The sequence below is a fragment of the Podarcis filfolensis genome, assembly GCF_964270895.1.
Source record: "Podarcis filfolensis genome assembly, chromosome: 4".
NCBI lineage: Eukaryota > Metazoa > Chordata > Lepidosauria > Squamata > Lacertidae > Podarcis > Podarcis filfolensis.
The window spans coordinates 73,508,304-73,520,333 of NC_139607.1; the positions used below are offsets into that span (position 1 = coordinate 73,508,304).

The following is a 12,030-nucleotide window of genomic DNA, read 5'->3' on the forward strand; positions in this document are numbered from 1 at the left end:
TCTTCTTGGTAAAGCTTAATAGGATGCAAATATGTATGAAAATTACATTCCTTGAAGATGGAAGGAAATTACTGGTACAGGTCAACGGAAAAACACACCTTGTAATGTAAAAGACAGTTATTTACAAATGGGTTCATACTGTCCTAAAAAAAGAACATTTTGGAGAGTCAGACCTATAACTATCGTTTACCTGAGAATTCAGAAGTAATTGTACTGGGGTTCAGCAAGGAACCTGTGGCCTTCCAGATACAGTATTGTTGGACTACAACTCCCCAGCCAGCATGCCATGCTCAATAGCTGAGGATGATGGGAGTTGTTGTCCAGCAACTTCTGGAGGAACATAGGTTCCTTATCCCTCATCTGTGGAAAATTTCACTGGGCACAGTTAGAATCTGCATTGCCATTTTATGATAAGGCTAAAATATGCCATATGTGGTTGTGTGTGTGTGTGTGTTGTAATATAGATGAAAACACTGTGGAATCATCTTGGGGTCACTTCACACTTTACATTTTTAGGTGTGCACATAAGGTTTTGTCTTGCTAAGCATCGTTCTGAAAACAGCTGATTGAAAACACATGCATCATACAGAAATATTCGTCAGAAACTGGCTGTGCCTTCACATAGAGTGCATATTTGATAATGAACCTGGTTTTGTTGCTGATTGATGTGTGATGCAGCACTTAGTCTGGAAGGCTTCAGTGTCAAGAAGCTCTTAGTACTGCCATAAGCATGTTCTTTTTCTGTCTAAGATAAATGCTAAAAGGATAAATAATCAGAAAGCAACCTCCCTATTCTGATTGCCCTGTGGGTCAGGCTAATGACAGTGCCCTTTCCAAGACAACCAACATTAAAGTATCAAAGGAACAATTAAATGGTCAATGGGCTTGGCTGGTTTCTCACTCATTGAATTCCTACTAGCATCTCTTCTTTTGTAACACAAAACGGGGGGTGGGGGGAGCCAACCTGTTTTCTTCTATGACCTATCTGCAAAAATAGTCTATAGAGAGACTTAAGACTGCAGGTAAGAAATGACTATTGGCACCATACTAGAAGCCAATTTTGTGATTTTGAAAGGCTCACTTTGAACTCATTATTAGAAGGGCAAGGCCTTTTCACTTTGTCTGCGGCTAGTGATAGGTTCCCTTATTGCTATATTGTATTTGCAATGACAAAGACCACATCTATTAGATGAAAACAGCTGCTAACAGCAAGCAGAATGTCCCAATGTTGACTGGCACAGTCTGATGTAGAAAAAACAACCCATCAACACTTTGTTGATCCAATGAGCTTACCTTTTCTTGGCTGTTTTTACATTGAAACTTCCTCTGCTGGTGTGCAAAACAGGAAACAATAAGAAGCACATAGATATAGACCAAGGCTACCTACCTGTAGGGGTGAGGTGTCTCCAAGTGATAACAGGTTCGGGGCGCCCATTTGCCATACACACCAGGGTCACGTTACTGCCTTCATTCACAGTGACATCTGATGAGATGTTGGAGATCTTTGGTGGAACTATGGAAACAAAAAGGTTGATTGGTTTCAGCTCAGCTTTTCAAATTCAGAGCAGCTCTACCCTATAGTTGGGTTACTGAGTGCCCTTCCTAATCCCCTCCTTCTAAGAGTCTAATTCTAATAAAAAGAACACGTTGAAGGAAAATATTCAGGTGCTACTCTCACTGATATACATTGTTGTTGTGCAACCCAGCTGTCCGTGCTCAGGAGTAAGCCCACTGCTTTTTATTATTATTTACTAAAACTCATTACACAGGTGATCAGAATACCACAGAGTAGGGACAGGAAGAGGCAGAGAATAAGTGACTGACACTTTTTAGCTTTGGACACTGATGTCTTCAGGAAATACTTCAACAAAATGTAATGTATTCATTAATGATAAACCAAGACTGTGTTCAGTGGAGTTTGCTTTCTAATAAATCTGCATGGGAGTGCAGCCTTAGGGCCAAATTACAAGTTATGGCAGCAGCCCATATTTCAAACCTAGGTAAAGGTAAAGGGTAAAGGGACCCCTGAACATTAGTTCCAATCGTGACAGACTCTGGGGTTGCGGTGCTCATCTCGCTTTATTGGCCGAGGGAGCCAGTGTACAGCTTCTGGGTCATGCAGCCAACATGACTAAGCAACTTATGGCGAACCAGAGCAGCGCACGGAAACACAGTTTACCTTCCCACCGGAGCAGTACCTATTTATCTACTTGCACTTTGACGTGCTTTCGAACTGCTAGTTTGGCAGGAGCAGGGACCGAGCAACGGGAGCTCACCCTGTCGAGGGGATTCGAACCGCTGACCTTCTGATCGGCAAGTCCTAGGCTCTGTGGTTTAACCCACAGTGCCACCCACATCCCATTTCAAACTTAGGTAGCACCAAATAGCTGCAAAGGAGAGGAATGTTCTGCCTCAAGTGGTTATACGCTGCACAGGAGAAACTGGACTCATAATATGCCTGCAGTTTTTTCCCAGCAGCCCATCTGGGCCAGCCACTTTAGCTTACTTCACTGTAGTCAGGTGGGGGAAGCATAGGAAGCTGTTTTGTACCATGTCAGACCATCTAGCTCAGTGTAGTCCACACTGGATAGCAGCAGCTCTTTGGGATTTGAGATAGGAGACATTCCCAGTCCTGTTTGGAGATGTTGGGGATTGGACTGGGGACCATCTGTATGTAAAGCAGATGCTCTACCACTGAGTTGTGTCTGTTCCCTAAAGGGTTTATAGCAGGAGGCGGGGACAGGATCCAGCACTCTGACAGGCAGGTTCACCCCTCCAAATCACCTTCCCCACTCCTTCACTCCTGCCAAGCTCAACCCATGTTCTAAGTCTATGGGTCTGCAGTTTTAACATATATTCTGTCATAGCGCTCCCCAACAAGTCTGAAGTAAAAGTGCCTGTACCCTTGAATGTGAGAAAGCATTTACTCAGGGGATTTACTAATCTCTTTGTATAGCATACAGTTTCCATTTGAAGGTAAGGTTGCGGTGTCTTCTTTGGCATGGCAGGAAGCTGAATTTGCTGTGAAATTCCCCCTACGATGCATATTTTTGCTTCGGAATCTGTGCTTTCACTTCAAAGCGTCCTTGTGATTCTGTAAATAATCCTGGAAATGTGAACTGAGTGCAAACCAATGCAGTGTGTCATGCCAGGGCTATATTTAGCTGTGGAAGTACAGCTGAGTAAAGAAAATGTATACAATATTTGCTTGGCTCTTTTGATTTTGCTAGAGCCATGAGTCAGCTTCCAGAGCACCAAGCAGGAACTCAGGAGCGCAGAGGGAATCAAATAACTTTGATTCACTATGGAGGCTAAAATAACCACAAGGCTGAGTCACCTTAAGCGGTGGCTTCTTAGGTGAAAATCGTGCTCTCATCCATTTGGAAGTTTGCTGGCTAGAAGCCTTTCAGCTGCTGTTTCCACTTTGAGCAGGGACAGCCAATTTTTTCCTCAAGTCAATAAAGAGATAGGGTGGCTAAAGTGATGGTCGCCAACTTGGATGGCTTTAAAAGAAGTTCAGACAAATTCAAGGAGAGCAAGGCTATCGACAGCTACCAGCCATCATGGCTATGTTCTACCTCAACTGTCAGAGGCATTAAGTCTCTGAATAGCAGGTGCTGGGAATTGCAGGTGGGCAGAGTGTTGGTCAAACCTAGACAGCATCTTAAAAAGCAGAGACATCACCTTGCCAACAAAGGACCGTACAGTTAAAGTTATGGTTTTCCCAGTAGTGATGTATGGAAGTGAGAGCTGGACCATAAAGAAGGCTGATCGCCGAAGAATTGATGCTTTTGAATTATGGTGCTGGAGGAGACTCTTGAGAATCCCATGGACTGCAAGAAGATCAAACCTCTCCATTCTTAAGGAAATCAGCCCTGAGTGCTCACTGGAAGGACAGATTGTGAAGCTGAGGCTCCAATACTTTGGCCACCTCATGAGAAGAGAAGACTCCCTGGAAAAGACCCTGATGTTGGGAAAGATGGAGGGCACAAGGAGAAGGGGACGACAGAGGACAAGGTGGTTGGACAGTGTTCTTGAAGCTACCAGAATGAGTTTGACCAAACTGTGGGAGGCAGTGGAAGACAGAAGTGCCTGGCGTGCTCTGGTCCATGGGGTCACGAAGAGTCGGACACGACTAAACGACTAAACAACAACAACAACAGAGTGTTGGTCTAGCTTGCAAGCTCACCTAATGTGACAACAGGATGCTGGACTAGATGGGCCATTGACCTGATCCATCAGGCTCCTATTATGTTCTTAAGCAACTCAAGCAGACCTAAAAAGGAAGGGCCTGGGGAAACAACAGGAGTTGATACAAAGCTGAAGAAAAGAAGGAGAAAGCTGAAAATTCTGCGTGGAAGGAAATGGGCAGCTTGGAGAACTAGGCCAAGGCAACATAGATTTGTAAGGCTTGAAGTACATGGGAATTCTGTCCATTATAGCTTCACATGCCGCTGAAACTAGCAACAAAAGGCTGTGAGAGCCAACAAAAAGAGTGATTGTGTGGACTGAATTTCACATACTGTGATCAGAAACACAAATCAGCCAGTTATTTTGCATCACACTGTTTTGAAAGTCTGGGGGAAGGGTTGGTTATCTCCTAATCAAATCAGGAGAGCCACTGAGAGTCATTTCTTCATATACAGTGGTACCTTGGTTTAAGAACAGTCTGGTTTAAGAACTATTTGGTTTACAAACTCTGCAAAACCGGAAATAGTGTCTTGATTTGAGTACTTTACCTCAGTCTAAGAACGTAATCTGAACGGTGGAAGGGCACCAGTGGCGGGAGGCTTCATTAGGGAAAGTGTGCCTCAGATTAAGAACTGTTTTGGTTTGAGAACGGACTTCCGGAACAGATTAAGTTTGTAAACCAAGGTACCACTGTATTGCATATATTCCAAGGTGGTGTGCTCTCTGTAGTCAACCTACTTTTTGAAAGCCAGCTTCTATATGGTTTATTCCAACTGCATGGATACCATTTATACCAAAAAAACCCATAGTCCTATTGGGAGCTGGTTTCAGAACGCAGGGTTTTGTTGAAGAACTGTCATTTGCAAGTGGCAGGGGCAGCCCGCTCTGTTTCACTGCCTGGTGAAAGCTGAAGCATTTGGCAGAGTGAACAGATTGACAATTAATAAAACTAAACCAGAATTGTTGTGTCTGAACTGATTTACAAGATGAATTAAGAATGAAGATAGACTTTCGATCTGCCCACAATATATTAAATATCTTGGAATTAATATAACAAAAACCTGGGAAAAACTTTATAAAGCTCATTTTCTGCCATTAATAAGAAATATTAAGAACGATTTCAAAAACTGGTCTAGGCTGACATTATCATGGATGGGAACAGTGTCCTAGGTGAAAATGATAGTTCTACCATATTTTTTTAAAGTTTTGTTTCAGACTATACCCATTTGTATTTTGACATAGCATATTTTTTTTTTAAGTAGCAAAAGATGATAGCTGTACCTCATTTACAGAGTTATCATGCCACAGCAAGACACACACACCTTGAGACTGTTGATACATCACAGCTAATTGTAATCTGGATCTTCTACCCCAGTGTACAAAGTTTGCTATCATTTTTTGCTGTTTTCCTTCATAGCAATATTATTGTGAGTGACTTTTTCCCTTTGACCATTGCCTTTAAACGCCCCCCCCCCGAAACGGAACTTCACTCCCAAGAAAGTATTTGTATAAAAACGGGGCTTTCCTCCTCAACAACTTTGACCTGAACCCCCAAAAAGCGGGGGTAGATCATTGCCAGATTTAAATTCTGAAAGTAGATCACAGTCTCTCGGGAGTTGGCCACCCTGATATAGAGTACCAAGTTTACCATTTTTAACAGATATTAAAAACATTTTTTATTCCATAGTAAAGCTATTTGCTTAGGTAGATCTGAAAGTATGGAAGATGTGGGCACCTAAATTAGCTCCTTCAATCTCACTATGGATGCCTTTTGTACTGCACCCACTTTTTATATGACAGGAAAATCATAGAATCATAGAATTAGAAGGGACCATGAGAGTAACCTAGTCCAACCCCCTGTAATGAAGGAATCTTTTGCCTAACATGGGGTTCGAACCCATGTCCCTGAGATTAAGAGCCTCGTGCTCTACCAACTGAACTCTATGATTGATTGACAAAACTGATTGAAAAGAATTTGCTATTCAGAAATGGAGAGAGAAAGGTCCTTACAGACTAACTGATTCATTTGAAAATGGTTCACCTATATCAGCTGAACAAATGAGAAAAGTTGGAACGAAGATTGTAATTTTGTTTTATGTTTTATGCTCATCAAATTCTGAAGTTAAAGTGCATGCTACAAGACCTTTAACATCTTTTGAAAATTTGATTATTACATAAAATGAATATAAATTATTCTATCTAAACTCTATCAAATAATTAATGAGTTAACAATCAAAAAACTGTAATTCTGTGACACAGCAGTGGGAGCCTGGTCTAGGGACTGTAACATTCTGCCACCCTAGGCGGCTTCCTTAGTTTGCCCTGGCAAGTGATTTTCAGCACCATCTATGTAGCACTGGAGCCCCGCCCCCCCGGCATCTGTGAGCACCACAACACCATCAGCCATTCTCCTTGGTGTATTTCAAGGCCCCTTCCCAATTTTATATGGGAATCTTGGGATTTCAGGAGGGGGCTGCCTTTTTTTGGTGACATGTTGGTTTCTTGTTTTGGCTGTGCTTCATTTGTTCTGAGATGTCTGCTTTTGAGCATTACCACTTTTCCTTCTTGGAAATGTGTGTGTTTTGTGTGGCCCAAAACAATTCTTGTTTTTCTAAATGTGTCTCCAAATGATTGGGGGCCCCTGATGAAAGAAATGCTTGAGCAAGCCCCAGAGAGGTACAGACAACCTCATAGTTCAGTTTCTTCATCTTTCTTTAATTCAAATTTCTGATACTTTAGGCTGATTGCTTCCAAATGCCTCTTGCTTGAACAAATCTGTCCATGTGGCAACCTTACTACTGGCAAACTCCCATGGGAAGCCTGCCTCGCTTTCTTGGGAGGGCTGTGATGAATACACTTGGCCTCTAAAGCAAGACTGGATCTTACACGGTCAACATTCAGAGTCATCCACTAGTTAAAACAGACCAAAATCATTTGAAGCCTTCCTCTCTAATGGGTTTCCCCCCACTGTGTCAGAAATCATAGGTGTTAAAAGCAGCATCGTCTTAATTTGCAGCATTGTACTAGCTTCTCTCTCTTCCCCACCTGCTTTGTATACAATTTTTAAAGGACAATTTTAAATTGGGAAGTCTTGGCTGCATTAAGGACAATCTTGGCTCTCCTGCGCTAACAGAGTTGTTGTGGACCTTAGCAGCAGCTTGAAATATTTGTAAAGCTTTTAAAGCAAGCCGGAACTACTCTAGGTGCTCTGTGATTACTGTGAAATCCGTTTGAGATATTTTAGGGAGAGCGATTTGTGAATGGAATCAAATAAATAATGGGGAAAGTTGTTTTGTACTCTTTCATTTTTTTAAAAAAAATACTTTTATTTTATTTAGCAAGCCTTTTAAACTGTATGGTCAGATTATTCTTTTTGTTTTGTCATTGCGGTACGTATTTTTGTTTTTTATATTGTATACCACCCTGCAATCTTTGGATGAAGGGCGGTATGGAAATTTAATACATATATAGTCACCCAGTTAGATGGAATAATAAATTATTATTATTATTATTAGGAAATAAGAATTGTCCCTAGTGATTAGGACAGCTGCAGCATATGTAATATATTTAAGTTGTACATTTAGGGGTAGACGTCTGTGAACTCGTGCTTCCTTAATGAAGGGGGAGCATACATTGGAACTAGTGGAAAGTCAAGGTTGGGAATCCTTTTTCAGCATGAGGGTGACATTCCCTCATAGACAACCTTTCAGGGCCACATGGTGTTTGGGGCTAGAGGCTAAAGTGAGCAGAGCAACAGGCTATATTCTTCCCACATTTATCCATCCTCCATCCAGGCAAAAAAAGAGGCCTTATCACAGTGGCAAGGAAAAACCCCAGCCAAGTCAAGATGAGAGGTGTGGCTTGGGGATAGTCTGGACAGCTAAAGAAGCCAATCTTGAACATCCAGAATACAGTGGTACCTCGGGTTACATACGCTTCAGGTTACATATGCTTCAGGTTACAGACTCCGCTAACCCAGAAATAGTACTTCAGGTTAAGAACTTTGCTTCAGGATGAGAACAGAAATCATGCTCCGGCAGCGCGGCAGCAGCAGGAGGCCCCATTAGCTAAAGTGGTGCTTCAGGTTAAGAACAGTTTCAGGTTAAGTACGGACCTCCGGAACGAATTAAGTACTTAACCCGAGGTACCACTGTACATTTTGCCGAATTCAGCTGGGCTTTCTGATATGACTTGTGGATCTATGCCTCTTTCAGCACAACATAAGAACAATGTGCCATTATATAGAAGAAATGCCTTTGTGTAGAATCATAATTTTGGCAGTATTGTTCCAGTACTTGAATAAAATGTGCTAAAGAAAACTTCATCTCCCTAAAAGGACCGCATTAATTCACAGTCTCTGGTCCCAGTGTTTCATGCTCCATTGGAGAAAGGGTCCAATAGTTATGTTCCTCTGGTGGGACACATGGGCATGGGTAGGTGGGTGGGGGAGCTGCCCCCATCAAGTAAACAATAAAAATACTTAACTAACTGAGGTTCTGCTCCCTCCCTACATAAATCCTGGCTACGCCCATGGTGAGACAGCTGGACCACAGACTATTCATGAGCATGAAACTGTGCATAGCATTGTTATAAGGTAGGCCATTGACAGGGCTTTACAGAAGCTGGCAGACAGTCTTTTCCCACTACATCATATCTAACCCTGGTGATTTTCAAGCTCTAGTTTTCGTGACAGGAACAACTCACATTGATGTAAATGATAAAAAGAATGAGACATGAAAACATACCAAAATCCCCCAGTGCAATCAGGGTTGCACTCAAGATGAAAGCAAGTGATTTGTTTCCACAAAACATTAGCATGTCTCTTAAGTGCCAACTGCACTTGTAACAAATGCGGGGGAAGGGAATATCTTCAAAAACACATACAGGCAAAACAGCTGCTGGAAGACAAATATCATTTTTAGACAAAGGCAGTAACTTCTGAGTGGCTCTCTTGATACTTCCTTGTTTACTATAACTGCACTAGTTTGTGAGTGAGTGCCTGTGCTGGCTCCTTTCTGTTTTCATATACAAGTTCCTAGTCTCATTTCTCTGGTTCCGATAATTCCTCCTCTCTGCTTCCCTCAAGCTACTTGTCTCCTCATTCTGACCCAATCACCCATCCAAGTCCATTGCTCTTTCATTTCCCTTGTGTCTTCATGACGTCAACCATCTTGTATATTGGTGGGGGCGGGGGCGGGGGCGGGGGCGGGGGCGGGGGGAGATGGAGAGAAGGAAAGGAGAGGCAAGGATGACCCTCCTCCTTAAAACTACCCAAGTATTTGGTTTGTGTAATGAACAGGATGATTCAAACATGCATATTCTGTGGTCCTACTTTTTTCTCTGTGCTAAACTAATTTTTTCTTTTACAATGTTATATTGTAAACTGTCTTGTGATCCTCAGATGAAGGGTGGTGTAGAAATTTAAATAGATAGATAGATATAGATAGTCATCATTTTATAGTTGTGGTATCCAGAGAATACTCACTTGTGCATTTGTCCAGCTGTCATGCCTAGTCCTGACCTGGTATATCATTTTTTCATTCTAGTCTCTTTGCTTTGCTGTGTTGGACCATGTCTGAACTCCCTGTGATATCAGAATCATGAACTTGTAGAGTTGGAAGGGACCCAAAGGATCATCTAGTTCAGGCATAGTTAAACTCAGCCCTCCAGATGTTTTGAGACTACAATTCCCATCATCCCTGACCACTGGTCCTGTTAGCTGGGGATGATGGGAGTTGTAGTCGCAAAACATCTGGAGGGCCAAATTTGCCCTATGCCTGATCTAGTTCAACCCCTGCAATGCAGGAATCACAGCTAAAAACACCGACTTTGGACCGCTGCCAGACTTTGTCTCTGGATCATATTTGGACATAAACTAATTCTCTGGTTTTGGACTATGTTGTATATACAACTCATTGATGAGCTTTTGGTGGAGGTTTTTATCTTCTGTAAGCTCCAACCTAGTGGTTTTCAGGTGAGTCATTTCACATTTGATTCAGTTGTGACTCAACAGAAGATGTACATACTTCTCTAACAAGCTCCTTGCAAAGCCAAAATCTGGGGTTTCACACAATTTTCCCAACTTGTTGGGATTTTGGTTATCTAGGAAGCAAATATGAAAGGCACCATTCAGTCAAGAAATGAGAGAGGAGTCAATTCTCAAAAGTGTCTGTACTTACTCAATCCCAAAGCACTTCGGAAATACAATTTTCTTCTCCAGAGGCAATCCAGAGAGTATGCTTCATGACTCTAGCTAGGATATTTCTTTGGGATGTGGTAGCTAAAATGGTGTCCTCTAGATGTGGTTGGACAACACCTCACATTATCCCTGGCCATTGGCCATGTTGGATGGGGCTGATGGAGTTTGTAGTTCAACAACCTCTTGAGAGTACCACATTGGTTACCCCTGCTCAAATGTGTTTGATTCAGGAATGCCCAGGACTCAAGATGCACATTTCCCCTGATTGCCTCTTAAGAAGAAAGCTGGATTTCCAAAATGTGCTTGTCTTCAGTAAACTTGGGCACTTTTGTGAATCAATTTCTCTCATGCGTCTTCAATTTTGGTGATCCACCATCTTTTTGACGTTCTACATCTGTTGTTCCTTTAGTGTGGAAAATGAGTACTCTAGCACTTTGTAGTCCTCAACTATAAGGGCGAAGAGCAAACCATTAAACCTGCGTCTTAAAAAAAGGAGTTTATAGTCATAAAAGCCTCCACAGGAGCTTCCCAATTAAGCCTTGAGGGCTGTAATTTCCTTGTCCCTAGCTCCTAATTAACAACATTTTGCAACAAATACAAAGAAACTAATCAGCCTCCAGGTGAAGATTAAAGGGAGGGGGGCATGCTGGCCATCATATGCACATACACACCTTGAGCATTTTGGAGCTGACACCTTGGCTGCTACAATTAGCAGTCCTTTCCTATGGCAACTAATTGGCATCAAATTGGCCTCATTAGTCATTGTTGAGTTAAAGTGAATGAGAGGAGTGTGAGGAAGGAGGAGAGGGGATTTAAAGAGGGGGCAGAACTGGTAAATAGAAGTGAGTGGCTAATTTTCCTCTTCTCCTCTACACTGTAGGCTAATCACTGCTCTTTACACCTATAACAAGAAGCAGCGTGATGCTGCCTCTGTCCACAAGGCTAACAATCTAAGCAAATTCCCAAGCCCTTTAGGGTGACGCATGCTAATGTCCACGAATCGCTTTGAAGATACAAAGTGCTACATAAGCATCCAATTTGATTTAGCAAGAACAGCTTCCTGTAATTTTTTGTTTTGGTTGAAATCTGCTCACAGGCACACAAGAGTGGCAGTTATCAAAGGTCAATTCAGTTAGTTACTACATCTGGGCTCTTTTAAAATATGTCAGAAAGAGAAACACTCATTAAGTTTTGTAGCAATATGACTAAGATCTCAACTACCCATTTCACAAGTTTTATTTAGAGGGGTGAGGGGAAAGCTTTCAATAGGAATGGAATAAGCAAAAGAATAATGAGAACAATTATACAGCTTTGCCAGTGGGTTGCTTCAGTTGCATGGCTACTAGCCATGAAAACTATACTTGTGCCTCCACTACTGGAAGCAGTAATACTTTTGAATACCAGTTGCTTGAAACCACAGCTTCTTGGGGTTGCTGCATCACACTGTTGACTCATATTAAGCTTGTGGTCAGCAGCGTTGCAAGGGGGTGGTGGTATGCCCCAGGTGCCATGTCAGGGTGTGTGTAACAAGAAGGCACACCGTGGGGTGCTTGCCCTGCCCCCCCGGTGTGGCGGCGTGAGCAGCCATTGCACCACCGCAGCCGCATGTGGAGGATCCGCCGTTCGCAGCTGCAGCCGCG

The 12,030-nt window shown here is 42.5% G+C and overlaps 1 protein-coding gene across 1 annotated transcript in view; it reads right to left on the bottom strand.

The window, feature by feature from the left end:
• Positions 1–12,030, bottom strand: part of LSAMP (limbic system associated membrane protein) — a gene marked incomplete at its 5' end in the record, with an annotated part of 239,036 nt that overhangs the window by 165,829 nt on the left and 61,177 nt on the right. The window contains one exon of the mRNA XM_083612064.1: positions 1,388–1,513. Coding sequence (XP_083468190.1) covers positions 1,388–1,513 — 126 coding nt within the window. The remainder of the gene's footprint in view (positions 1–1,387; positions 1,514–12,030) is intronic.